Source organism: Pelecanus crispus, chromosome 15, assembly GCF_030463565.1.
Source record: "Pelecanus crispus isolate bPelCri1 chromosome 15, bPelCri1.pri, whole genome shotgun sequence".
NCBI lineage: Eukaryota > Metazoa > Chordata > Aves > Pelecaniformes > Pelecanidae > Pelecanus > Pelecanus crispus.
The window spans coordinates 2368534-2395144 of NC_134657.1; the positions used below are offsets into that span (position 1 = coordinate 2368534).

General features: G+C 51.2%; 2 protein-coding genes across 3 annotated transcripts in view; one reads left to right on the forward strand and one right to left on the reverse strand.

The window, feature by feature from the left end:
* The window catches only part of FBXO42 (F-box protein 42), a 45053-nt gene extending 40709 nt beyond the window's left edge, over positions 1-4344 (reverse strand). Inside the window, exon 1 of the mRNA XM_075721490.1 lies at positions 4293-4344. The gene's annotated coding sequence lies outside the window, so the exon portion shown is untranslated. The remainder of the gene's footprint in view (positions 1-4292) is intronic.
* Positions 4345-11647: 7303 nt separating this feature from the next.
* Positions 11648-25039, forward strand: SZRD1 (SUZ RNA binding domain containing 1). Of its 2 annotated transcripts, XM_075721545.1 has the most exons (5): positions 11648-11703; positions 21766-21815; positions 22055-22132; positions 22813-23067; positions 23949-25039. In XM_075721545.1, exons 1-5 carry the CDS (start codon positions 11653-11655, stop codon positions 24049-24051), a joined length of 537 nt encoding a protein of 178 aa, XP_075577660.1. In that variant the 5' UTR covers positions 11648-11652; the 3' UTR covers positions 24052-25039. The 2 variants fall into 2 exon arrangements, with proteins under 2 accessions (XP_075577660.1, XP_075577661.1); XM_075721546.1 differs by lacking the exon at positions 22055-22132.
* Positions 25040-26611: the final 1572 nt, after the last annotated feature.

Consider the following 26611-nt stretch of genomic DNA (forward strand, 5'->3'; position numbering starts at 1 on the left):
CTCCTGTTGTAACATACGCCGTCGGAGGATAAACAGTTTGCAGAGCGGCTGTCTAGATGGAAACATCCGATGTGATTTTCTGTACCTATCCAAACCTGCCTGCGATGATTCATCAGCAAGAACTCCTGCTCGATAACACCAAGCGAACACACAACGGCAGATCCTGGAAATAATTGTCACCTCCCTCCTTCGTTAAGATAGCGCAGCAGGTCTGGAGCTCATGGGCAGCAGTTGGAAAGCTGCAGTTAAATTAATTAAGCCTGTAAAAATGACACAGCACTGCTTAGTTTCTATGGACATCTCTTAAACCTACCAAAGCCACTAAAATTGGTTAATCTGTATAAAGGTTTCGGGCAAACGAAGGCAAATTTACAGCTGAACCACAAGGAAAACACATGCTACTGATCCAAAAACCAGTCTAGTTTTGACTGTATGAAAACTAAGTCTGAAAACACAACTCAGAAACACCGTTTCTGTATTTACATTTCCATACAGCCCAATGCCCATTTCTACGTCCAAACAGCCCAGAAAACCTACGCAGGCAAAATAATTAGATGTAAAGCATGGAAACATCCTGAAGAAGGGTTTGCTAATGAAACTAGGAGGTACCCAAACATGCTGGGTGACTTCATTCCTGATTTTTTAACAGACTGCGTGAGATGCTTATTCTGTGTGGTTGCGATTATTTATTTATTTTTTTAAAATAAACTCCTTTCTTTGCATGGCGTAACCCGATGAATCCAAACAGCTGCTCCCAGCACAATTCCCACTAAACTGCTGCCCACACGGAGGAAACCGCAGTCCCCGAGGTGCCCACGTGTCAAGCAAACACTGCCACAGGAAAGCAACCCGCAGCAAGTGTCAGAGTCCGACCCGGCACACGACTTCCTTGGCCGGGAAAGCCCTGGATCACATCCACCTCCTCCAGCTCAGCCAGCAAAACAGGCAGCTCGGGAAGCAGCAAAATGTCATTTCCTACCGATGCATCGCTGGCGGGCGAGCTGCTGCTGCCTGCTGCAATCGCACGGGGGGGAGTCGGACCTTCTTCCTCCCACCTAGCTCCTCGGGTCTCCAGCATTTGGAGCTTTCTTGCCTTCAGCAGGGTCTCTCCTTTCCCATCCTGTGAAACTCAGGGGAACTCAGGATCTTCGAGACCTTTATCCGTTCGTTGAGTCAAGTAGACAGGGGCAACAGGATCAGGAATTATCATGAGAGGGAAAGCAAACCGCATAAGCCTTGTTTCCAAAAAAACCAACCCTGGCGAAAGCCCATCAAGAGACAGACACGCACTGCTCCACGCAACTTCCTTCAGAAACTACCAGCACTTCAAGAGACTTAAATAATCGGCATTAACACCCACACCGCAATGCTGTCCACGTAAATCAGACAACCTCTTGTTGCTTTAAGCAGCAGGACAACCAGTCAAGATTTAGGTTTCCAACGCTGCTGCAAAATTCAGGCTTAATGTTTCGTTGTGGGAACGAAGAACGAAGTTTTAGCACTCAGGAAAATGAAGTTAAGCAAACGCTAGGTCAAGGTCAGGGTTTACCAGCAGAGCAGCTTGTCATGCAAGCGCTCACATTCGAGCCTCTGCTTCCCCCCCGAGACGCGGTCCTTGGCTTAGCACACGCACGTGAAGCGGGAGGGGTGGGGAAGAATTCAGTGTTTGCAATAGAGCAGAGCTATTTTGCAGTCGAGATTCACAAACCGCAACGTTCCTCTATTGACTAAGAAATATAAGTCATGAGCAGCCCCGAGACATTTGATTTGAAGAGGAGCTCAAGGGTACTGACTTTCAGACCAAAAACCAGAAGGATGCACTGGAAAAAGCCATGTATTAGTGCAGGCTCGGTAGCCAAGGTTTAATTTAAATCGATATCCACAGCTTTCAGGCAGACTGCTGACTTTGCAGCAGCTCACTGATGCAATGTTTTTATCTTTGTTAGCAAGCAGGGTACCAAGATATCTAATACCATCTCGGCACGGACATTATCAGCGTACGAGCACTGCAAATAATGCTCTCCTCCCAGTCTTAACTCCTAGCAGATGAGCTGCTCAGTCGTAACAAGTATTGTGTGTCTAACACACTAAAAGCGTGTTTTTGCGATGTCCACTCGCCTAATCACATCAAATAAATTTGTATGCCACCTCCAAACTAGTTTGTGTAATTCCCAGTGCAAAGCCTTTGATGAAAGCTGCCAACTACAGAGTTAACCATCTAGCTAATATTGCCCAGGAGCAGGGCTGGATCGCACCAAAGAGAATTTAAAGGCAGATCTGTTTGCTAAACAGCAATTGCAACAATATAGAAAATATTTTCTCCCTCTCAATAGTGTTTACAAAGGAGTTTACAGCAATATATACACACACACGGCCAGAAAACCCTCTGGCCACATAGCACGTACCTGCCCAACGCAACCTTAAACACCTTTACACCTTACAAAAGCGCAGCATCGATGGGTGTCCCAGCGCCTGGCTCGTAAGCGCCACAGCGGTAATTAACCCCATTTTGTAGGTAAAGGAACAAAAAGCACCAAGAAGCCGAGGTCAAGCAAGCCTTCAACAGCACCGGGATTACAATACTGAAGGTTTCTGGCTCCCTGACCTGCGTTGAAGATATTAGGCCACCTCCTCTCCTGAGTTAAGATGAATAGCACCAAGATTAAGTGTTCAAAAGTGTTCAAAAAACGGGTAGATGTGGCACTTCGGGACTTGGTTTAGTCTAGTCTACCCTTGATTGGTTTAGTGTGGACTTGGTAGTATAGGTTAATGGTTGGACTGGATGGTCTTAAAGGTCTTTTCCAACCTAAATGATTCTATGATTCTAAGAGCTCTGTTCTATTTTTGATGGGCGAGCTGGAAACAAAGATACGCTAATCAAGACATAAAAGGGTGATGGAAAAGAGTAAGATTTATGAAAAGCCAGCACAGAGCATAAGCGCTTGCCTTGACGCCCGTACAGAAGGCTCGAGCGTGTCAATTCAGAACGCGCCTGAATTCATCGCTGGGGTTTTTTAGCAGGAGGTATAAACTAGGGAGGGCAAACACCCATCGTTCTCTGCAAATATAAGACTACGTACCCCCTCGTCACGCCGTGCAACGCAGATGGAGAGAAGAACGGTGCCTAAGGGTCCACGAGCATGAGACGCGCGCGTCGGCAAAGGGCATCGCCAGAGCCTGGCAAACGGCGGCTTCAAGGCGGGACTGACTTTGAGGCAGTGTGGCTTCTCATCGCTCAAAATCCCGCGGAGCCGTCATTAGCTCAGTGACTGGCAGTCTAGACAGTGTCTCTTTTATTCACTGTCAATGTGGTGTTGGCAGCGAGCGCCGGGAGAGCTCTTTTCCCGGCGCTAAAGCTTCTGCTAAACACATTTCTCCCGTAAGCCGGCATCTTGGCGTGGGAAAAGCCCAACCATCTCCCAGCAAAGAGCAGAGTCATTTAAAGTGAGCAACAGAGGATTCCTTTAAACCCTTCAGCAGGTAAAGCAGATGGGAAGGGAAGGATAAATACTTTCCTCTTTGGCGATACGAGCGTGCAAAACAGCCCGTAGGGTGGCGGCGATCGCAAGCCTATTATTATAAAACAGGAAGGACTGCTCTGCGTCCCCTCCGACACCATGGCTTTAAAGGACAAAGAAATAGGGCTAAAGCCACAGGGAAAACCCAGGCACCGCGGCGCGAGGGGTTGCAAACGGCACCAGCAACACCACCAAGCAGACCTCGCAAGCAACTGAGCCACCTACAGGAAAATACAACCCAGCAATTCCATTTAAAAGAGATTTCCCGAGAGCTAGAGTTTGACCCACCCAGCAGGCTGGATGAGGATTTGCTGCTGTTTCCACACCTTTTGAGGATTTGCCTTCCTTTTTTTTTAATAGGATTTTTTTTTATTCCCCAGCTAATGAAAAAGGCAATGCACCGAGGAGCAAAAGCACCGCAAGTTAGGGATGCATCACCGCTGAGAAAAGCAAGGGTTATTTTTCTATCCTCTATGCCGTATCTTAAGTCTAGCTGTTTTGTGAGGCTTAAAAATACTAGGTATTAAATACTAAGAAAGAGAAGACAAAAAAAAAAAAAAAAAAAAAAAAGGAAGTGAAATCCACATTATGTCAATAAGCAAATAAAAATTCAGGGAAATTGTGCTAATTTCAAATTCATCCCTACCTCTTAAACAAAAACTCAGCTTCCCCCAGCAGCCCAAGATCTCCCTTCGTTAACATCCCAAACGAGAGCGCTCCTGCCACCCCAGCGAGCACCCCTTTCCCACTGAGCAGCACAGCCTGGCATCATACCGAGCACGAGCGCACGGCAAACCACGTATTATCACGTATTATGAAACCTCAGGATTTCACAGCATCCAAGACTCGGGTTCAGAGCAGGCTAAAGCGTCCCACTCGTCCCCTCCCGAGCCGCAACGCGCATCCGTGTCTGCGGAATGGGTCACCGCTGCTCCGAAACCTGAAGGTCCAGGAGATTTGCAGGCGTCCCCAGCAGCAGTTGTGACGGGGAAAGAAAACAGCCGGCCTAAAAACAAATACAGGAAGAGCATGCATTCAACAGGACAGATTAAAGGTGGCTGCTCAACAGAGGAATTGAACTAAATAATTGCAGAATGGATGCGACAACAATGGTACAGAAGTAGCTGCTATTTGGTTTTCTTGTTTAAGGTGTTTGGGGCAGACGCCTTCATGTGCTGGCAAAAGGATCCGATTCGCATCTGATACCGGTGACAAGAAAAACCAGAGGGTCACCGAAATGTTTGACTTTTGCAGAACTATGCTTTTTTTTTTTTTAATAGGCTTGATACCCCGTACACGCTCGGCCCCCTCCCCTGGAAGCTCACCGTGAGGATACCTGCACCCAAGGCGCTCGTGATCCTTCAGGTGCGGATAAATCACTCGCACCACTGCAGGCTCTCCGGCACGACAAAAAGCCAGCCGTAACGATTAATACGCATCATGGATTGCCTGATGTAATTAGTTTTGGGATGGACAGTTTCTTCCCGCAGTCACCCCGACTTAACAGCAAGATTTTTACATTTATGAGCTGCTTTTTATCCTGAAAACCTGAAATCACTCAGGAAACCAGAGATGATCTTTTGCCCGTTGAAATGTGTCACTTGCTGACAGACTGTGCAGTTGGTAAAGGTGAGAGCAATAAATTCTGCTGCTTCACAGGGAGCTTTGGTTAGGCAGAACATATATCACAAAATTTGGATTTTGCTAAGGTTATAATGTATTTTTGGGAATGATTTACAGCATTCAGCAACAGCCCCTTGCTTTTACACCTCTAGTACGAGGCAACCCGGCAGCAGGACACCTCCTAACATCGTCCCTTCACAACCAACTGAAATAAAAGCAGCTTTTCACCAAACACGACTTGCCGTGGAAACCTTAAATGCATCTCAAAGCGCCAACGGGGCCATCACCACCGAGCTGAGGTTTGACAAGACCAGTGGCGGAAGGGAGCATTACCACAGCACATCGATATTAACCTAACGAGAAGCCCCAAATAAGTTCAAGGAGCTCTACCAACTTACCTTAAGCCTTCAAAAGCCCACATTATTGCAAAATTTGTACAGACACAGAACAAAATAAGCCAGATGAGTGTTTCAAAATGAGTCCAAAACACATGAAGAGGTACGGCACGTTCGAGCTGCAAATCACTGTTGCCTGAACTATATTAAGTAGGGGGGGAAATGAACGTTTTCAGTCACAGATGTTTCAGTAGGTGTTGGGCTAGCAAAGATAAATATTTTAAAAGTTGCCATAGAAATGGGGAAGCAAATGCAGTCCACAGCATGGTCCGACGTGAATTAACCAAAGCTCTAGGAGAACATTTGCAGCTCTTGAAATAGCAAGTTCCTGAAGGCAAGATCCATGTTTTCTGCACCTTGCTCAACACAAGCCACAATTTTCGATGCGGATGTGTCACCCCGCTCTCCTTTAATCTAAGACACAAGCGAGTTCAAAGGGGATTTTGACCTGAATTTCTAAACTACATCAAAAAGCTGCATTCGCTGTTAATGGCAGCACAGCCCAGATACCCTGATGCATCTCGCGGGGATGTCACCGACTGCAGACAGTCCCACTCAGGTCAGAAAACACACTCCAAAAGGAGCTTTTACCTAGGAAAACGCCCATTGAGCACATTATCAGGGCCACCAGACTCCTCTTTTCACAGGCTTTTATCTAGATTTGGACCGAAACTGAGCCTAGCTCTGGCTCTAACACCTTTTATAAGCCCCTGCAGACATCCCCGCGCGATGCTGCATTTCAAAAGCCAAGGGCTTGAAGCTTAATTTACATTCAACCTTAAGAAAATTTGTTCGGACAAAGCCCGAATCAATGTTTTACAACAAAGCCTGCCATGACTAAATACACAGGGAAAAATAACTTCCCTCAGAGGCACAGCTCTGTTTACACAGAAAGTGGGAAGCCTTTTCCAGCAGCACTCACTCACATCCTGTGGAAGCGGCCGGAATCGGCAGTGGGCAAAGCCGGCTGCACCGAAACCAAACACCTCTTCAAAGCCCAGAAAACAAACCTGTACAAATCAGTCGTGTGCTGGGAACACAGGGAGAACAGACCATCCCCATCCTCCCACTCCAAAGCTGCAGCTGGTGTCACTCCTTCTGTTAAACATGAAGATTACATACATGAAATTTCCTGAGATTAAGGACAGGACAGTCGAGCGCATCCCCACTATCCTTGGGAACAAACAACCCCCTCCAAAAGGTGCCTGACGCAGCAGCGAGCGATACCAGTGCCTTGAAATCCCCAAGTCAAAGGTAGCACACATTCAACCGCGGCAATAAACCATCCCGATCTTTATACCAACCACAGGCAGGACAATAACATTTGTTCTGCAGGCGAGATTTCTTCTAGGGCTTCTCCGACAGCCAAACACAGAAAAAATTTGAGTCCCAGAGACTAAAGACTGTAGTAAACTCAAATGAAAATTTAAAATTACACGTACTGCCTTTAAAAGTCCACGAGAGTAAACCAGAGCGGGTTTGTAAACCAGTGCAATATTAAAACTGTACAGTGCCTTTCAAACCCGAGCATTTCACTTGCCACCGTAGAAAAAATGCTGCTTGGGCGGAGTCACCCGTCAGTTAAAATACCAGGTAACACAGCAGGAAAAACACGCACAAACATCTTCGCTATGCGAAAACAACCGCTGGATGCGATTCTGCTTCTGCTAGAAGCATGCAGATACAAAAACCCCGATGAACAGGACTGAACCCGATGCAGTAACAACCGCAATTTCTCCCTCTGCAAGACAGGCATCATTGAAAACAGCCCGGAATCCTGCCCAGGATCTTGCTCTCCTCTCTCCAAATTCTGACACCAGGGAAAGACCGACCCCAGGCAATCCTGAGGGACACAACCTAAGGGAAAGCCACCGGTATTCGGCCTTTCTCCGGCATCAGCGTAAGGAAAAGGAAAGAGAGATGGTGGTGGGAACACACAGGGCTACAGAAATAACAGCAAGTCTCTCAACTCTTCAATTAACATCCAGCTCAGAGATTTGGCTCTCTAGAAGGGCCGGGCCCGGGCTGTGACCGCTGCACCGCGATATAAAGCAGTTTGTTAGGACACTGCAGTGTCATCACCGATTTGGGGCTTCACGAGGCCACCTGCGAGGCAGCGGATCGATTCAGGCTTTGGGCTCCTTTGCTCTTGAAGGGCAGGGTGGGTAAAGACATCGTTACACCCAGGTTACGAATTTAGGTCAGCAGCATCTCAAGTGTAATTTATTTTAACTCCTGTCCCCTTTAGTAAAGGGGAAGACTTCCAGCTGCTGATCTACAGCATGAGCCTGTCTCACCAGTGATAATTAAAGCCATTTTAATACAAATGACATCCCCGGCGATCAACCGGGTTATCTTACAAACAGAACACAGTCCCCCCGTAACGAACTGATTCACCATACTGCAGGCAAGCATTTCAGTTTGCATGACTTCTCTTTTGTTCTTCCTTCGAGCATTAATTAGAGTTTAGGTTATTAAGAGCAAGATATCGAGGCTCTGCTCCTGCACTCGTAGCTCCTAAGAAATGCCCTGCCCGATCTGAAAACCCAAAGAGGCTTGGAGAGAGACACTTCACCTCGGAGAGGTCTGGCCAGCATCTTGCAGGCAGCATGAGATAATCCCAGCGAGACCCGCGCATCGAGACGAGCCCCTGCAGTGTCTGCTCAGCCCCAGCCCCGTCGTGACAAAAAAATAATAATAAATAAAGCCATTATCAAACCACCGACAAGAGATTATCAGCGAAGACAATGGGGAGTAACACCCCAAACCCTGCTGGGCTGATAAATACCAAGCTTGCCACCGCTACTGATTTAATACAACGCTTTCAAGACCAAAACAAATATATATGTACACACACACACACATAGGGTGAGCAGCATGCGAGGCAGGAAGGCGGATGCGAGTCGAGATGCGGATTCGCACGGACTTATTTGGAGAATAACCGGAGACTGAGCCTCACCTTTGTTTTCACACGTAGGGAGACGTGAGCCTTTGGGGCAGCCACAGCACCCCGCAGCCAGCAGCACCCATCCCCTCCCCACCCTGCCAGCCTGCGCCTTGGCATTGCCCAACGCCAACACTGATTTTTGGGGAAAACTGAGGTTTTGGGGGGGAAAACTGGTGTTTGGGGGGGGGGGGGGGGGAAGGCAGGTTTTGCCCATCCCTGGCGCTGAGGAAGGCCCCGGGGCTGCTTTTTCTTTCCTCCCCGGGGTTGCAGCTGCCCTGGGCGGGCAGGGAAGGGGCCTGCCCCCACCCAGGGACAAGCAGCCTTCAGGGGGGGGCTCCAACACCCCGGGGGGGCTCTGCGCTCAATGGGGACCCCCCAAAAAGAGGTAAGGAAGGGGAAAAGACAGGCTCAAGCCCCCAAATGGGGGGTTCCCTCCAGGCGAGGCCTGTCCCGCCCTGAGGAGCCCGGCGGGCCGGGCCCGCCGCCACCGCCCCGCTCCCCGGGGGGAAGGGGCGCTGCCCGCCGCCGCTCCCCTCCTTCCCCGCCCCGGCGGAGCCGCACCGCGGGGCCAGCTCACCTGCCGCCGGCCAGCGCCCGCCGCGGCTGCGGCCGGGCCCTCAGGGCTGCCGGGGCCGCCGCGTCGCCCGGGTGACGGCTGGAACCGGCGCCGCCATCTTCCCTCCCCTCCGCCACCGCCGCCGCTCCGGCCGCGGCGGAGACCGCACTGCGCAGGCGCCGGCCGGCCCCGCGTCACATGACCACAGCGAGGGGCGGGGCGCGGGGGTCACGTGACGGGCCCGCCATGATGGGAAGGTCAGGCCTCCGCCCCCCGCCGCTGCCCCGCGGCCTGTCTGTGCCGGCGGGCGCCGCCATGTTTGGAGGGTCTCGCCAGCGGCACGCGCACCGCCCCGCCGCCATGTTGGAAAGAGACGGGTGGGCGAGGCCGCCATGTTGGGGAGGTCGGCTCTGAGGAAAAGGTGGCAGGGCGGCTCCCTCTCCTCCCCGGCCGCCCTTCTCCTCACGCCTCACCCTTTCCCGGGCTCCCCTCCTCAGCCACCCACCCCGGGAGGCACGGCTGGGGCCCGGGGAGCCTCCCTGCCCACGGGGCCAGGGCCTCCCTTGCCGCCTGCCACAGCCCCTCCATGTCGCTGCCTCTCCCCAGAGGCCTGGCCGCCTCCTGAGGCAGGGGGGCGAGGCGGGGGTGGCCCAGCGGGGAGAGGAGAGGGGACCCATCCCCGAAGGACAGCGGGTGACCGTTTCGCCACGGCGGTGAGGAAGGGAGGGTGCCCTCGGTGCCGCTGGAGCCCGTCCCCGTGGGGGTATGTATGTCCGGGCATGCCGGGTCTGCGTTTTGACCTGTGCGGTTGTGCTGCCGACTTGCAGGGTGACATTATTCCTCTGGTGAAGGGGCAGAGGAAGGCACCGCCATCCTCTCTCTCTTCCACAGAGCCGCATCTACCACGGAGGTTGCTGCTCAGCATCCCGGATGCGTGCCCTGCCAAATCGCGTGCCCCAGATGCCTTGTGGAGGGCAAGGAGCCCTTGATTTCCCCAGATGCCTTGCGGAAAGGAGACGTGGAATTCGTCTGTAAGCATGTAAGTAACGCAGCATTCACCCAGGCATGCGTGTACGACCATTAAGATCACATTCCAAAAGATCTGCGATGCTCCCGCATGGTTTTGTGGGATGCTTGGTCTCAAACAGGGGTGCCATGGCTGGGAATGGGATTTCTTACAGCATGGGCAAAACCGGCAGGATGGAGGGAAACGTCCAAGAATAACGCTGCTGGGACACTGAATAGGCTACAGATCGAGCCAACAATGCCAGGCACTGGCTGCTTGAAAACATGGTTCCTGTTTCCTTCTGGAAAAATCCCAGAGGATGGGTAGGAACGGCCCGCGGCTGCTGCACCCTTTCCTTCCACCCGCACCGCTCCCGTGAGCCCTGCATCCCTCCTGAGGAGGGGAAACGCCATCTCCCACCCCTCTGGGGTGCCGAAAAAGTTGAAATCTCAGGATATGAATCCGTCCGAGCACCGTACACCCTGCAAAGCCCCGCTAGCGGCTCTGCTTTTGATAAACAGCACCCCAAAACTCGGCTGTGAGAGTGCCCGGCCGTTCCCTGCCCAGATTTTGGGCTTGGCAGAGGAGAGGGAGACCCGGGGGGCTGCAGAGGGGGCCGGGGCAAACCACAGGGTTTATGTCAGGATTTTTTTTAGCTGGAGTATTTATTTAATTTTTTTTTTTTTTTTAAGAAGCCGGTCGCCATCTGCCGGCAAGCTGCGGCTCTCGGGTGGGCTGTTTGGGGGAAAGTTTAAGGATTTAAGGGCAGTTTCTGTAACTCCCTGTCCAAATGTTTGATTTTTTTTTTTTTTTAGGATGCTGGAAAGGGCATTTAATTTTGTAGTGAGCAACATTAAATGCGACCCTCACCCCAAATACCTTTGTATCGCTCAAAGCTCAAAGTAATACATTGATGTGGTGGATATCCTGGCTAGAAATGAGATAAAGCTAATAAATTTGTTTTATTTTTGGGAAAGCTGGCTGTTTTTAAAGTTGGAGCTGCAGCAGTCCCTCCTGCCCCACGGGAGATTTAGGAATAGCAGAGGGCTTAGATGAAGAGAGATAGAAATTGGGGTGATGGAAGGACACACGGACGCCTCGATGCCTGCAGGAGGGACGCTGCGGTGAGCGGCCGGGTTAAGGGACGAGATTTGCTAAAACCAGGGGCGGCTGCTTTGGTCAGTAACCCCCAAATTAAGGAAAAATGCCCCCAAACCACCAAGCTGTTTGAGCATGGAACGGGAGGTGCTGCTGACCCCTTTCAGCGGCTGCTGTGGCGTGGCGTGTGCCGTTGAACAACGCGCTGGCTCCGTGTGTGTGTGTGTGGCGGGGGGGGTGAGTGTGCAAATGTCACGCACACGCGTGTGCCCGCAGCGCGTCTCTCTGGCCAGTCCTCCCGCCCGCCAGGGGGCGCGGGCGCGCTGCGCTCCGCCGCCGCATGCCTGCTGTGCCGCACGTGGCCGCCTGCCGCGCATGCGCGCTGCCGTTCCCGCCACGCCCTTTCCCCGCCGTGCGCAGGCGCGCCGGGCGCACGCCGGTAGGCGGGGGCGGCGCAGGCGCATGCGCGGGGCGCGGGCTGGCGGCGGCGGCGGCGGAGGCGAATTAAAATGGAAGATGAGGAGGTCGCCGAGAGCTGGGAGGAGGCGGCCGACAGCGGGGTGAGGGCGGCTGCTTGGGGCGGTGCGGGCGGGCCGGGGCCGGCGGGGGAAGAGAGGGAGGCGGCGGTGGCGGCGCTTGAGGAGGCGGCGGCGGCGGGGCGCGGCCGGCGGGCCTGGAGCGCCTGCTAGGCCTCTTAAAGGGACCGCGGCGCCGCTCGACGTTTGGGGCTGCAGCCCGGCCCCAACCCCTTCTCCTTGCCTCTTCTCCATCCCCCGGTACCGGGGCTGCCGCAGGGAGCTCCTCCCCGCCCGTCCTCCCCCCCGCCGCGTTTTCTACTGGTCTCCAAACCCACCCCTCTCTCCCCCCGGCCTTGTGGGGCTGCGGGCAGGGCGGCAGCGGCGGGTCGGTGCGGGTCGTAGCCGAGCCCCGAACAAAGCTCCCGCTGCCGGGGAGCATGCGGTAGGTGCTGGGGGGATGGCGGGTAGCTTGCTTCCTCTGCTGAGGGCCTCTGACAAAACGTGCCTCCCCGGCGACACGGTAGCCCTCGCAGGGCCCCTGGGGAGAGGCGGGTGGGCTGCGTCTCCGGGGGGTGGCGGGAGAGCTGGGGGTTCACATCAAAAGCCCTTTCTCCCCCTTGCTCCAGATGAACGCGCTTCTTCCTTAGGACAAAACGTGGGGAGTCCTAGCATGGCCGAGCGCAGCTCCCAGCGCTGCGGCTGAAGTTCTTGCCTGCTTTCAATAGCCAGCTCAATAGCTGAAGTTTTCGTCACGTCTCTCATGCTGAGAGACTCCGAAGCGCTTCTGCGTGTCGCGCTTGCAAAATAAAATCGTTATTTCGGCAGGAGTGTGGGCGGGTGATCTGTGGGGTATTCACAACAGCGCAACGAGAGAAAGGAAATCGTCTCTGCCAGGTGAACTCCTGTTTTAATAAATTCAGCGGGCTCGTTCGTGATCAGAGGGCAGAAGGGCTTCCTAACAATGACTTGGTGAGACAACCGAATTTGATTCTGGTCAGGAGATTGGGTTACGGCTGGCCAGAAAGAGGGGAGCAAAATAGAGCCTGTAACTCAACGCCCTCACCAAGCAGCGCGAGAGACGCCAGCGGCAGGCTGGCAGCCTAAGCGAAGCGCTCGCCCTCTCCTCTTGCCAATGCTGTGAGACTGCAATCGTAGGAAGCCTCGCGCCGGGCGGCAGAGTTAATTCTGGCACTCGTTAAATCGTTCCATGAAGGGACATAGCTTGTGTCTCGGGAGCTGACGATAGCTGTGGCCTTGAGTAATGGTTTAAAATTGTAGGGCTGCTCAAATCTCGGCCATCAGTTGTCTTTCCTCTTTGTCCTTTCAGCTTGTACCTTTAGAAGGAAAAAGCTCTGTCACCTGTCCTTTCTCACATCCTTTTCCAGTCCAAATTGCTGAGAATTTGTGTTCATAAATGTGGTGGTGCTTGTGCCGCTGCGCAGAGAGATTTCTTGAGGAGCCGCCGCCACGCTTGCAGCTGCTTTTGCAGTTGTCGGGGCTTTGGATGTCTGCAAAAGCAGTTGGAGCAACAAGAAAAGCGAGCTGTCTGCAGCAGGAGTTCTCCTTATGTAAGGGAAGAGACAGGAGCTGCCTTCCGACATCCGTCATGGTTTAGAAAGGTCGTTTTCAAACGCTGCCCGGCAGGAAGGAGACCCTCGGCTGCTGCTGGTGGCCGCAGGAAGCGAAAAGCTGAGCGGGATGGAGTGGAGGAGAGCACAGCCTCGTTTTTTGTGGACCGAATGGATGCTGGTGCAGTCGGGGACTGCAGGCTCTCCGTGCTGCCGCAGAAATCAAAGCTACCGGAGGTAGTCAGGTTGAGAAAAGAGGAAGAGAGGGCAGGAAGAGGCTCTGCTGCAGAGCAGGCAGCGTGACTGACTCACTGGGTAGCAGTCGAAAAAGATTTTGGGTGCAACTGCTGTTCTCTGGGCCTGAAACCCTGCTGCAGTCATCGGGCAGGGGAGCCTGGGAACTGCCCTAACGAGATGGGCTTTTCTGGAAGGTGCGAGAGGAAGAATCGCACACAGGAAAAGCATATGAGCTGGCCTGGTCCTGTCCTCACAGGGTTTTTTTTTTGTCTTAAGGAATTCCCTTTATTTTCTTCTTCCACCTGTATCTTATTCGGCGTGTGTCTGAGGCAGCATGAGACTGATTCCAGCGTAAAGGTGCAAGACACAACAGTCTTGGTCAGTACTCAAGGTATATGCAATAAAACATAAGAGACACCGAGGAGCAGCTTTAAACACATACTCTTCTCCTAATACTTTATGCAGCTGAAAACCTGAGTTGTTACTTTTGTTTTATTAGACCCTTCAGCACATCTTTGAGGAAACAGTAGAGATGTTTCCAAGAGATCTATGGCTTCTGAGAATCGTTGCTGCCTTTTCCGCCTGTCATTTTTTAATATTCCACCCGGAGGGTGTTCCTTAGGACAGAAAGTAGCTCAGATTTTCAGTGCTGGTCCTTTTTTGTGTGTGTTGGTTTTGGTGTTAGGCTGCAAACTTTTACTGTAGATCTTAAAGAAGGTAGTTCTCAGCAAGGGGAAGTTTTTGGCCTCTGAGTTATAATGTCACTTCATTTATCTCTTGCAGATCTGCCTTCCAAAACAGGCAGTGCTAAAATCTCAGTAAGTTGAGGGAAAACCCACAAAAACCTGACACAGACCTTCTGCTTTAGTTTGGTCAGCCAAGTAGCTGTAAAACAGACCCTCAAGCAGGATTTTTTGGTCTTTAACCTGGCTTCTGTTTGTCTTTTAGTCTTCTGTGTCATCAGAATTACCCAGCGCTTGCCAGAAAAAGGAACAGCTCCTTGGGTACGTGCTGCCGTCCGAGTGACCGTGTGCCAAGCAGATGCCCTCTGCTCCGGCAGCTCCTGCGGGCACGGCGGCGTTAAAGCTGGTGCGGCGGAACTCCGTGGGGCCTCTAGATCTGTGTTATTTAATTGCTATCTAATTAAACCTTCAAAATGTTTGTGAAACGGGGAGGGTTTTGCTTGTCCGTGAGTTACAGATGGAAAAGCGGCGTGTGAATAATGAGCGAGTTGTCTTAAGTTATGAGTAAGGATGGAAACGCCGGGCTTCAAAGACCCAGTCTGGGTTAGTAAACGCTAATATGACTTAATGCACGGCTGGTTTTTCTTTTCTGTGGCCTAGCTGGCTTTAGGGAAGAGGGAAATCACAATTGAGAGGCCTATTTGTGACACCCGAGTCTGTTTACCTGGTTAAAGTAATAATTAAATGTCAGATGGGAAACTGGGCTCTGAAACTGGAGTGGAAGCCCCGTGCCCAGGGTCACAGGTAATTCGCAGCCCTGAGTTGGCACTCGTCAGCTGGTTTGATTGCTTATTCCTTCGCTAACTAGAATTTGAGTGTCGTCTTCATGAGTAACTTCTTTTGAGTCGGAATCCGTGCAGATAAAAATATTAGTCTGGCAACCCACGATAGTTTAGAAAAAAGTGATCTCCTTGTGTGTCTTTTTTTTTTTTTTTTTTTTCCACTTCAGTTTGCCGATGGACAGCTTGCAGGGCAGTTAGCTCCCAGCTACTGCCTACAACCTGCTTGCTGGTGCTTAAAACTTACCCTGCCACGGTCCAGAGTCTAGGTCCCTTGGTTAGACTGCGCCTTGCTTCACCGATCACCACCCGAAAGAGAAATCCCCCCCGATCATCTGATAACCGACCGCTTGGGGAGGATGTGAGCAGCCGAACGCGGGTGACCGAGCTTTGTGGCTCACGCGTGGGGACGGGGATTGTCGCCTGCTTGTGTCACGGCGCTTTGTGAGGACCCTTCACCTGAGGTTTGCAAAAAAAACCCCCCTCGTTTCTATCGTCTCTAAATCGGTCGACGTGCGAGTGGCAGGGAGGGCTGCCCGCCTTGGATTTCGCCTTCCAGCAAAGGCAGCGCGTTCACTGGTTATAAAGGGCTGAATCGAGTTTTTTGCCTGGTACTGCTTTGAGTTGCTAAATATGATCAAAGTACAGAGAAGTCAAAAGGGAAATATTTCGGAGTGTAACGCTGTGACCTCCGGTCTGCTAACTACTCGTGCGATCGGAGGACGAGTTAACGGGGTTTTGGCACACCGGAACCGTACCTCGGAGGAGACCTGTGAGGGTGACAGCTGATTTTTTTTTTTTGATGCCAGGGCTGTGAGGATGGGGTTTGATTTCACGGACTAAAATGATTTTTGTAAAACTTTTACTGAATATTTGCTTCACGTGTTTGTAATTGGGGGGAAAAAAAACCAACAAACAAAACAAATCCTGCAACTGGGAAATGAAAGTTTCTGTTCTGCTGCTCAGCGTTGCTTAGGCGGAGGGAGTTTATTTGATGAGAAAAGTGATGCTTGTAGGTTGGCAATGACAGGCACCTTAATACCGTGAAGCGAGTGTCGGTTTTGGGATACTGCAGCAAGCGCTGCGTGGCCCTGCCCGGGTCACTCGGGAGCGGTCTCTGTTTCGTACCTGCTCTCACAGATCTTAATGAGCATCTGGATGCGCTGATTGACCCATGCAGGGCCGTGGGTGCAGGAGGCCAGGGCGATCCTCTGGATTAAGGGATGTACCTTTGCGAAATAACATGGAAATTACAGGGCTTTTGCTAGGTTTTAGCCTTTTCTTTTTTTTTTTTTCCCCCTAGATTGTTAAGGGCTGTAAATATATTCCCGATCTGGATCTCTTGGGTGTGTCTGCGAGCTGCCTGCCGCAGGAGGTGCGAAGGGCGGAGAGGGAGAAGGAGCTGCAGCCCTTCCAAATGCTTCCCCCCCTCTCCATAACATGTCCGTGCTGGGAATACTGTGTGGCGCCTGCCAGACTTGTTCCCAAAAATACTCTCGTGTCTTGTTTCTCAATATCCTAGCTGCCGAGCAGCGTTACCTACCTATGGAAGATGTAAACGCCAGCGCAGCTTAAAAGCATCTGCAGCTTTCTTGGGTACGGTCCGCTGCCAGGATTTTACGTAAGCGGAGGAACTTGGAGAATTAATTAATGGAGCAGTCTGAGTCCCGATAGCCACAGGAATTGGAATGTTGCGGTAATTAATAGAAAATTAATTTGTCTTCAGAGGAAAGGAATAGGTAGCTAATGAGGAGTCAGCTTGGAGATATCTTAGGTTTATCTACTTCTGCTCTTGATGGTGTTTTCGGTGAAGCAGTGAGTCGGATATCTGCAGCTGTAAGTTGTTGGGTACCCATGAACAGCTTTGGTAACCTCAGATGTTAGTTTTTTTTTTTTTTTTTCTAAAGAAAAGAACGTTAGCCAGGCCTTGAAGTTTATCTCTTGCCCTTTAGAAAATGCCGGAGTACCTGATGGTGCTTTTAATAAGCAGATGAGGCTTTGTTTTTAGCGTTGGCACGGGAGGATGCAACTCGAGCCTAAATTCCCTCTTTCTGGGTTTGATCTTACACGTTATTTGAGTGAGCGAGGGTAGCAGGTTGCTTTCAGGAGTAATCTCCAGTGAATACATCAAAGAATGTGGTTAATGGTTTTCTAGAGCTGCATATTTGAAATGTTAGCAGATTTCTAGGAGAGCACGGCTTCCTTTATCGGTGACTATCCCGTGCTCTGGCAGGAGGGCTGGCAGGTGTCTCCTCACCGTTTCTGCAAAGCAACCCAATTTTGGAGGCAGAGGGGGAAATCTCCTCCTAGCATGAGGGATTGGTAGGAAGGCCAAGTCTCTGCCTTCCTTCAAACGTTCAGTCGTGATTACTCACTAAACTTGAAATAAAAAATAGCCAGCAGTTATCTTGTTATTCCTTTCTCCCATATCAGCAGAGCTTGGAGCTGCTGTTATTTAGTCTATTTAGAGTCTTTACTGGCAACGACGTGCAGGATAACTCTTTATACATGTCCGACGCGTTAGAGTTATTCCAGCAAAGTTCTTTAGGCAGCAGCTAGGGCTGACGTGGGCCTCTGCTCGCGCTCTGCAATACGCTGGAGGACCGGCTTCGCTTGGGATGGTGCCTAGAGCCCACGTGAAGCCGTGATCCACGGGAGCCGACCTCTGTAGGAGCAGCCCTTCCCGCGGGGCGCGTTTCTGGGGTGTCGGGGGGGAGCGTCTGTCTCCACCTCGCCAATAACATCGCAAAATTGTCAGCCTGTGTTGGCGGGGTTCTTATTTAGGATGACAGACCCTAGGAGTGTCGGATCTAAGCAGCAGGTTGGTGCCTTAGTGTCTGTGTCCAACTGCTTTCCAAGAGGTATTTTATTGAACCTTTTATGCATTGCTATTTTTCTCAGGGTTAAAGGGTAGGAAGGATGGCTGTCATGGGGCTGGAGTTCAGTTTCCATTACGTCCTCATCTACAAATGTGGCTTAAATGTCAAAGAACAGCGTCTTCTTCATGCTGTTTGTTCGGGTCCTTTTTAGTATCTAGACATAATAGCACTAAAAATAGTTCCTTGAGATTCTTTACTAATCTTTGGGGAGGGTGTTTTGATCGGGGGTGTAGATGAGGCTTAGTTTTTGGTTATATAAGTAAGTTTGGGAAATGAAAGCTAGGAGAGCCTCCTAAGAAGATTAATAACTGGTTTTTGTACGGTGTGACCTGCCCGGCTATTGGGTACGTGCAGCGTGATGTTCTCGAATACCGCGTCTAATTGCCTCTCCTATGAGCTCGTGCCTTTGGGTTGTTGTAGCACTTCTGGCACTTGCCCTGTAATTCAGGTCCTAATTTTATCTCGTTACCCACACAGCTCCGTGACAGTGTGACATAGCAGTGGAAAGAGAATGACATCAGGAGACGAACAGATCTGTGGAGAGCAGCGGCAGGGATTTTTTTTTTCTTTTTTCTTTTTTCATTAAGAATCGGCCATGCCAAGGTGTTCCTGCTTCTCGAGCTTGTAAGTTCGTGCAGCGTGATCCCCGTCACGAACTGCTAGCTGTGCGAAGCTGCTCATGTCTTGGGTTGTTTTTGCAGGGTGATTAAGGGCTGCCCGTTTGAATTGGCAACGCTCCCCACGTTCGAACGCCTCCATACCTACAATTCCAAACGTAGTAGTATTAAACACCAGCAGTTTGCAGTGCTGTGGCTTTTGCTGAGAAAAAATGGGATCAATCCCTGCATTTAAAAAGAAAACACGACTTTTAACACATCGAGAGGTGCGTGTGAGGTGGGGAGCTGCTTTTTTACGCTAGCCGTCCACTTTGAACACGAAGGAAAGCTTTTTCTGCCCCAGAGTTCAGTGCATGTCTGGAGGCAGCTGGAATCCCCTCGGCAGCGCCGGGAATTGTGAGGATTGTGTAAGAGTTGTTTGGATGGGGCGAGAGTGATACGTGTATGTTTGGTGGGGATGATCGTTTTCTATTATTCTGCCAGGATTTCTACGTGTGGAGGAAGCCTCTTGTTTTAGAGAGTACATAGTGGTTCAAACAGCTGCTGATGTTATAATTTAGAGGATATTTTAGCTGCCCCTTACTTTGCTCCTCGGTGAGGAGCTCCGCAGGGACGGAGCAACTGTCGAGCCAGCTTGCGGTGGCTTATGAACCAGGACGGCGCGCGTTCGCTTAGCGATGGCTGGCAATTATGTAGGGACGAGAGGCAAAAATGTCGAGTATTTTGCAAAAAGTGGTCTGCACAGGGGTAGGAAGGAGTGAAACTGAGACTGCAAAGGGCCCGTTTGGGGAGGGGTGGCGTGATGGCAGCGTTTGAAGGATTCCTTCAAGTAAGTCTGCTGTGTTGAGGAGATTAAAGAAATGTTGGTTTGGGTTTTTTTTGGTGTTTTGGGTTTTTTTTGTTTTTTTTCCTGGTAGGGGAAGCTGCAGGTTCTGGTGTCAGAGGATGCAGTCAGAGGAAATCTGGTGTGTGCGAGGGTGTGAAGAGCTGTCCAGCAGCGCTCGGAGTCAGTGTGACAGTTGCGTTAATCAGAGTGTTTTTCAGATGCTGAGGCTGAACTGACGCTTTGCAATTACAGGATCTCGTAGTCCGATGTCCGGACCGCGACTTTAGCCCCAGGACTGATCTGCCAAGCCACCAGGAATGTAGAAATGTGGCTTTTGTCAGAGCAATCTCTCCTCTGCCGGGAAGGAGAGAGGTGAGAGCAGACTGGAGCCTTCCTCGTGGCTACCGTGTGGCTCCTCACTCTTTTGTGCCCCACGGCCCTCGCTGTGGGCTGTCGAGCTTGTCTGCCCAAGTTGAGTGGTTCAGTGCTGTGGTTCTGAGTCGCAACTGGCTTCGCGGTTGCTGCGCGACGCCCAACACCAAGTGAAATGAGTTGAGAGGCTCCTGAGCGCGCTTTCCCCCGCCCTCCGCCCCGTCTTCCTGTCGTCCCTCTCCCCCACGCGCCCAAGTATTTAATAAGGGATGTTTAAGGAAGCTTCCTTCCAGTCCACCGCTTCCAGGAGGCCCTGGGGAGGCGCGGTTAACTATTTGAGTTTGAAAAAGTGTTTTAAAGACTCTTCTATAGCCGGATATAACCTCTTCTGGCGTGGTGCGGGCAGATGAGCTAACCCCTTCCCCTTAATTGGACTTTTATTGTTCGCCGCCAGCCACTCTACGTCTCCCTCCTAGCCGGGATATCCGTTTCCATGCTGCCTGTTCCCAGACAGCCGTTCCTCCGTCTTTGCAGGCAACGATGCATATTTTCTCCGTCCTCGTGAGCAGCGTTGGGATGAGATTTTCCTCCCAGTCCTCTTGAAGGAAACCGCAGGTGTGTTGGCCCTCAACGGGAAGCTCTAGCTGTGCCCCCCGCCTTCAGCTCAATGTCACATCAAGCCCCTGGCTGGTTTTGTCCTTACAAAACCTTGGTCTAATTTATTGATCAGAATACAAATCCCCCGTCACCTCCCAGTACAGAGTTTGGTAGAAAATTCAACCTCCCACCCACCGTTTATCTTCCCAAAATGGTTTATAACTATTCCCTTCTAGACAGAGGCTACCGTGGGCTGTTGGCCTGTGTAGCTGCGTGACCAAGAGCAAACACCGTGGTTTGGCATCTTGTAGCGACTTGTGTTCATTCCCTGCTTACTGGGGCATCGGGGAATTGCCATGCAAACCAGTTTCTTTACTGGGTTGTGCCTGCTGTGGTTTTTGACAGCAGCTGGCAGCGAGCTTTCAGCGTAGTTAAGCAAACTGAAAAGTAGAGCAGCTACATCCTGCCAGAAGCTTGGAATTTCCTTCAGTATTGCCAGTTATCGGCTGGCGAAACTAGGACACTCTCAGGTAGGTGGTTTTTTTTTTTCCCCTCTTCATTGATGATTAAATGAAACACATCGCCGTTTAGGAGGCTCTTTTAATAGCATCGGCAGTCGTGAGACTCTAAAGATATCGGTGAGGTTGGGGAAGGCTACCTAAAGAGAGACCGGGGCTGAAAGCTGGCTTTCTTTTCCTATTTACCAAGGTTTCTCTGCATAATTGCTCCAGTTGCAAAACGTAAACACCTTTGCTAAGGTAGACGCGAGCCTTGGACAGAAGATGACATGCTTAAAGCCACTCTGTTGGCATCCAGGGATGATTAATGCGCCTTTCTGTCGATTGATGACTCGGCAGCTGTGTTGCAAAGGGAAGGAGAAGCGCAATAAGGCTCGGCTCTGCTCCGGCGGCTCCTCGGGTGCATGTCGGGCAAGGCAGGGACTTTTTTGTGAAGGAGGGTTATTGCAGCAAGCAGCAGGAATGCGGACCTGCCGGCTAGTCCTCCAAATGGCTGCAGGCTCCGGGGCTGAGCTGCCCCACTGAAATCAAGCGTGTGGACTGATGTGGACCGCCCCAGCCGGCTGTGGCTGCTTCTCTGTCCGAGAGGTTTGGTGCCGGTTCCTGCTCGGATCTGGGAATACCTTGCTGCGTATTCCTGTGGCTCTTGACCCTTAACGGAGCTTTCTTGCCAACCGAAGTCCTTAAAATGAAAGATGAGCGCCTCGCAGCTGCCCTTTCACCGTGATACGCAAAATCCACAGCCTGCTGTAGGTGTATTAATGGCTACGGTAGAATATTCGTGGTGGCTTTGCTTTTCTCTGCCTCTTGATTTGCAAGTCATCCTCAGAGAGAGACACACGCTCGCTCTGCCCCCGTTGTAGTGTCGCTGTATGGAAGAGTGAAATGAAATGCGTGCGCAGACAGGCTCGAACTCCAATCTCCGAGACGAGCCCTCAGGTTTTTATTTTTGTCTTCTCCTTTTGTAGGAAATAGACAGACGGTTGGAAAAGAAGCTGAAGATCACGCAGAAGGAAAGGTAATGATGCTGCGCGGTTCGGTTAAAAAAAAAAAAAAACCCTAAACGTATTTTACTGAGGTGCCATTGAACATCCGAAGGACTTGGGAGCGGGAACAGTGGGGAAAACAGCTTCAAACTGAGCAGAGCGCACTGGGTTTGAGTTCAGAAATAGGAAATCTCTGTGACCGTGCCACTAGATGGCCCTTTCGATCCATAGCAGGGTAGCAGAAAGCTTCTTGAGAGTGATTTTATTTCAGAGCCGGGTCTTCCAGACTGGATGTAGCTACGGCTATGGGGAAGCCATTTAAGAAAAAGACACTCAAAGGAAGAAATGGGTGAGTCAGGTAATCCCAACTCATGGCCCTAAATTGGCTTGCTGTGTCTTGCGTCAGTAAGATTTTTCTTTTCCTGCTTACTTTGGGTTGGGGAGGGTGTGTTTGTGTTATTGTCTTCTAGCAGAAATATTTGTAATCACTTCTGACAAGTTGTTTGTTGTTGGTTTTCCCCTTTGATTCTTAGTAGACCGCTTAGAGTCACGGTATTACTTCTCTGGGACTTGTGCACAGAGAAGGGACCATAAAAAAATTCAAATGGTGAGACCGGGGGCCAAGGGTGGCTCTAGAGAAGTGAAATGGCAGGGTTGAAACGGAAGGCCGTGTATCCTGGCACGAGGAGCCCTAAAAGTCCGTGCAGGGAATGGAATCAAGGTGCTTATACTGATATCTTCGAATGCAAGTGCTGAAACTTTTGCCCAGTCTCTGCTTCCCTTTCCTTCGGTTGAGTTTAAAGATGTCGAACACAGCGGGGACTGGTTTTCTGTCCCTTCCTGAGCTAATCTCCTGCAAACCTGCCTGCCGCTCTAGTTTAGGGTTACAAATATAACGAGGTCTTTAATTATTACAGGCTGCCTCTTAATCACGGGAATGACATCTGACTGGGAGGAATTCACATGCTGAGCGAAAAACATGCTTGCTGTAGAAAACAAATACCAACCGAATGTTTTTCTTTTAAACAGTAGAAAGTCAAAATCTCCTCCTAAAGTGCCGATCGTGATTCAGGACGACAGCCTTCCTGCAGGTCCTCCCCCGCAGATCCGCATCTTGAAGAGGCCGACGACCAACGGTGTGCTTAGCAATCCCAACTCCGCCAGCAGACCGGCCTTCCCCGTGAAATCCTTGGCGCAAAGGGAGGCGGAGTACGCGGAAGCCAGGAAACGAATATTGGGCAGCGCGAGCCCCGAAGAAGAGCAGGAGAAACCCATTCTAGATAGGTGAGAGCAGCCCTTCGTGCCGCGGCAGCTTTGCCTGCGCTCCGTGCAAACGCGCCTTCCTATGGGAAGGAGGGGGACGAGCTCATCGAATCGTTTAGGTTGGAAAAGAGCTTTAAGATCATCCAGTCCAACCATTAACCTCACACTGCCAAGTCCACCACTGAACCAGTTAAGGGGAGAGTAATAATTAATTTCATGTTTCCTGGCTTGGTGGCTGGATTATTTTTAATGACAGTAAAAACTAGGAATCATTAAGGTTGGAAAGGATCTCTAAGATCATCAGCCCAACCATCAACCCAACACCCCCATGCCCACTAAACCACGTCCCCAAGTGCCACCTCTGCCCGTTTTTTGAACGCAGAACAGCTCCTTGAAGAGTAAGCGAGGCCAGCAAGGAGAAAGGCGCTTTGTTAGCAAGTGGGGTGTTGTAAATCTCAATTTTGTGGGAGCTAAGGGAAGTGCAAGTGCCTGATAAGGCCGTAAAGGTTATCTTAGACCCTTGGAAGAGCGTGCTGGGGAGGTAGAGAGGAGTGCGGACAACCAGAGTTATCCCGGTGGGACATAGCCTTGTCTTCCCTGAGGTTTTTGACTTACAGGGAGCTGCCACCTGCGAGCAGGAGAGTCGAGCATAAGCAGTCTTAAACAAATGGTTAAAAAAAGGTTATTTGAAGGCATTGTGCTCGCCCTTTTATTTGCAGCATGGGTCTCGGCTACTCTTTGGAAAGAAACGAAGCGCTAGTTTGATTTTGGTCACGTTCCCCGTCCCCGGGGACGATCATCCTGCGGCAGTGACATCCCGCCGCGGCGGGAGCGTTCGTCGAAGGCGTACGGCGTGACGCAGCCGCCGCCGCCTTCGCCTCTGATCTCCTCTCTCCTTGCAGGCCGCCGAGGATCTCCCAGCCGGAAGACACCAGACAGCCCAATAATGTGATTAGGCAACCCCTGGGTCCCGATGGCTCACAAGGCTTCAAACAACGCAGATAAACGCGGGCGAGAGATGCTGCTGCAGAAGGCAGGGTCCGTCGCCACGGGTCGCACTGCCGTGGCGGACAAACGGACTTGAGCAAAGGGAACTACCTGGTTTATTTGCACTGTGATCCCCTTTGCTCTGCCCACTGTGACCTTCAACCCCACGCACTGTGACCTCCCCTCTCCACCCACTGTGACCGGCAAACCGAGAAGGGCTGTCCCCGCGTCGCTGTAAAAGGAAAAGGGGACGAGGGGAGGGGGCTATAAAGGACTCGGACGGGTGCAGGGAGTCGTGTGCGCGCCACTTGGGTTGAAGCTAGCGCCAGCAATAATGTTCGTTGTACTTATAACTTGGGATTTAAGGAGGAAAAAAAAAAAAATATGGGAAGCCTCCCCAGACGCGCATGTTGTCCTCATCACTTTAAGAGCAAGTTCTGTTTCAAAGGATTTCTTATTTTAAATTTTTTTTTCCCCCCTGTTTGTTTTCTGTATATCGGATCAATGGAGTGCATGGGAAGGGTTTTAACTGTTTGTTTTAATTGAGAGAGGTAGTTAAGTGTTCGAAAAGGAGTTTCAATGAATTTCTGCGACTTTAAATGGCTCGGGTTTGGCAAGCTCTTGCTTCTCGTTCTCTATTTCTACCGCTGCCAAGCACGTGGAAGCGGACTCACGGATACCTGGCCTTTCCGATCGCCTTGGGAGCCGGTGGAGTCCGACGATCTAGTTTACGTCTTGCACCCGTTAAAGCTTGGCTAGTATTTTCTGCTGGCTTTGAGGAAAAGCTTAAAATACATCTCTCTTTTTTTTTTTTTTTTTTTTTTTTTTTTTCTCTTTTTGTATTTGGGGAGAAGGGGAACGTAGATGGATCCCGTGAAAACGCCTGCTGCCTGGCCACTGCTTGCGGCAGAGAGAGCCAGGCGGCGAAGAATTAGGGCTCTGTTCCGAGGAGGAAAATAGCCGGCACCGCTCCGGTCCGTGGAATAAATACGTGGGGAGGAGCCCCGCTCCGTACGGCCCGCGCTCATCAGGCGGCTGGCGTGACGACGGGGAGCGGGATGTCCCGAGGGTCCGAACCCGAGTGGCTTAACAACGGAGCGAAGGCTCTGATCGATCTCTCCGTCACGGTACGAGCTGCGTTCATCGCTGGAAACTGCAGATGTCGGGAACAAAAACCGCCTTGGATAAAATCTGGGTGATTCCCCCCTCTTCCTGGCGGCAGCTGGCTCCCCGTGAGGCTTCAGGGAAGGGATTTTCCTCCTCCGGCTCCCGGGAAGAGGACAGGGAGGCTGGTGGTCCGCAAGAACAGAGAACTGCGTCCCCCCAGACGAAGCTGACCTTAATATCACATAATATCGAGGGATTAGATGAACACTAAATGCTCTTGGAGGGGACGGTACCTAGCAAACCATTTCTGGTTATCGGCGGATTATTCTGTACGGGTGCAGCCTTCCCTGCTGCTTCGTGCTCAGTAGGTTCAAGGGTAAACGAGCAAATCTTGACGCCTTCTACCCGAAGGGAAGCGACCGTACAAAAAAAAAAAAAAGAAAAAAAAGTGTATGGAAGTACAGATTAAAAAAAAAAAAAAAACAAAAAACAAAAAACTACCGGTAAAATAAAACTACCTGTGTATAAAAAGAATCCGCTAGAGCGTTAATTAGCTGATTAAAGCTGATTAAAGCACTGAGGACGGTGGGGACGGGCGGGCAGGCGTCCCCCGGGGAATCCCCAACCGCCGGTGCTTTTTTTTTGGGGGGGGGGGGGGGGGTGTCTTATATTTATTCCCCCCCCCACAGGCTGGTGGTCAGGATGCATCCCCGGGACGGAGCGGGAGGAGAGGAGGACGTCAGCAATAACCGTAGTCACCGCGCCTTTCCTTAATTATTACTAAAAATAGCTTTTAATGGCCAAAAACCAAGCCCAAATCCACCCGGTTCCTGCTGTAGCTGGCCAGTGTTGAAATTGTCGCCTCCTCCGGCACCGAAATCTTTTGTCTCCAGCACCGAAATCTCCCGGCTCCTCCGTCCCGGTGACCAGGATACGTCCCGCCCGCGGGCAGGGCCCGGCGTTCCTGCGGGAAGCCCCTTCGTCCCGGGAAGGTGGAGGATAAACGCGGTACCGCGTGTGTTTTCACCCCAAAAACCTGCGCCGAAGAGAAAACGTTTTATAAATTGTATTTTAAATAAATGTCTTTAAACTTTTAACGCCTTTTTTTCTTTTTTTTTTTTTTTGTTCCCCTCTCCCACTCCTTTATCCCCATCCCTCGCCGGGGCTGCTGCGAGAGGGACGTTTCGCTGGCAGCTTAAGCCCCCAGCGCGAGCAGAAGCTTAAAAATTCGTCGGGAAGGTAAAATCTGGGAGCGTTCGGCCAGAATTGTGCCGGCATTTACCCAAAAAGGGGAATTTCCCCCCCGTTTTTAAGGTCGCTGGGGAGATGCGGTCCGAGGAGGGTGGGAAGCGGCAGCGCTCGGAGGGAAGATGCGATTCCCAAACCGGGGGTGTGAGCTCTGGCCGCGCTGCCTCTCGCTGTGGAGGATAAAAGCGGTGATTTTTATTTTCTAACATATTTATTTTATAAC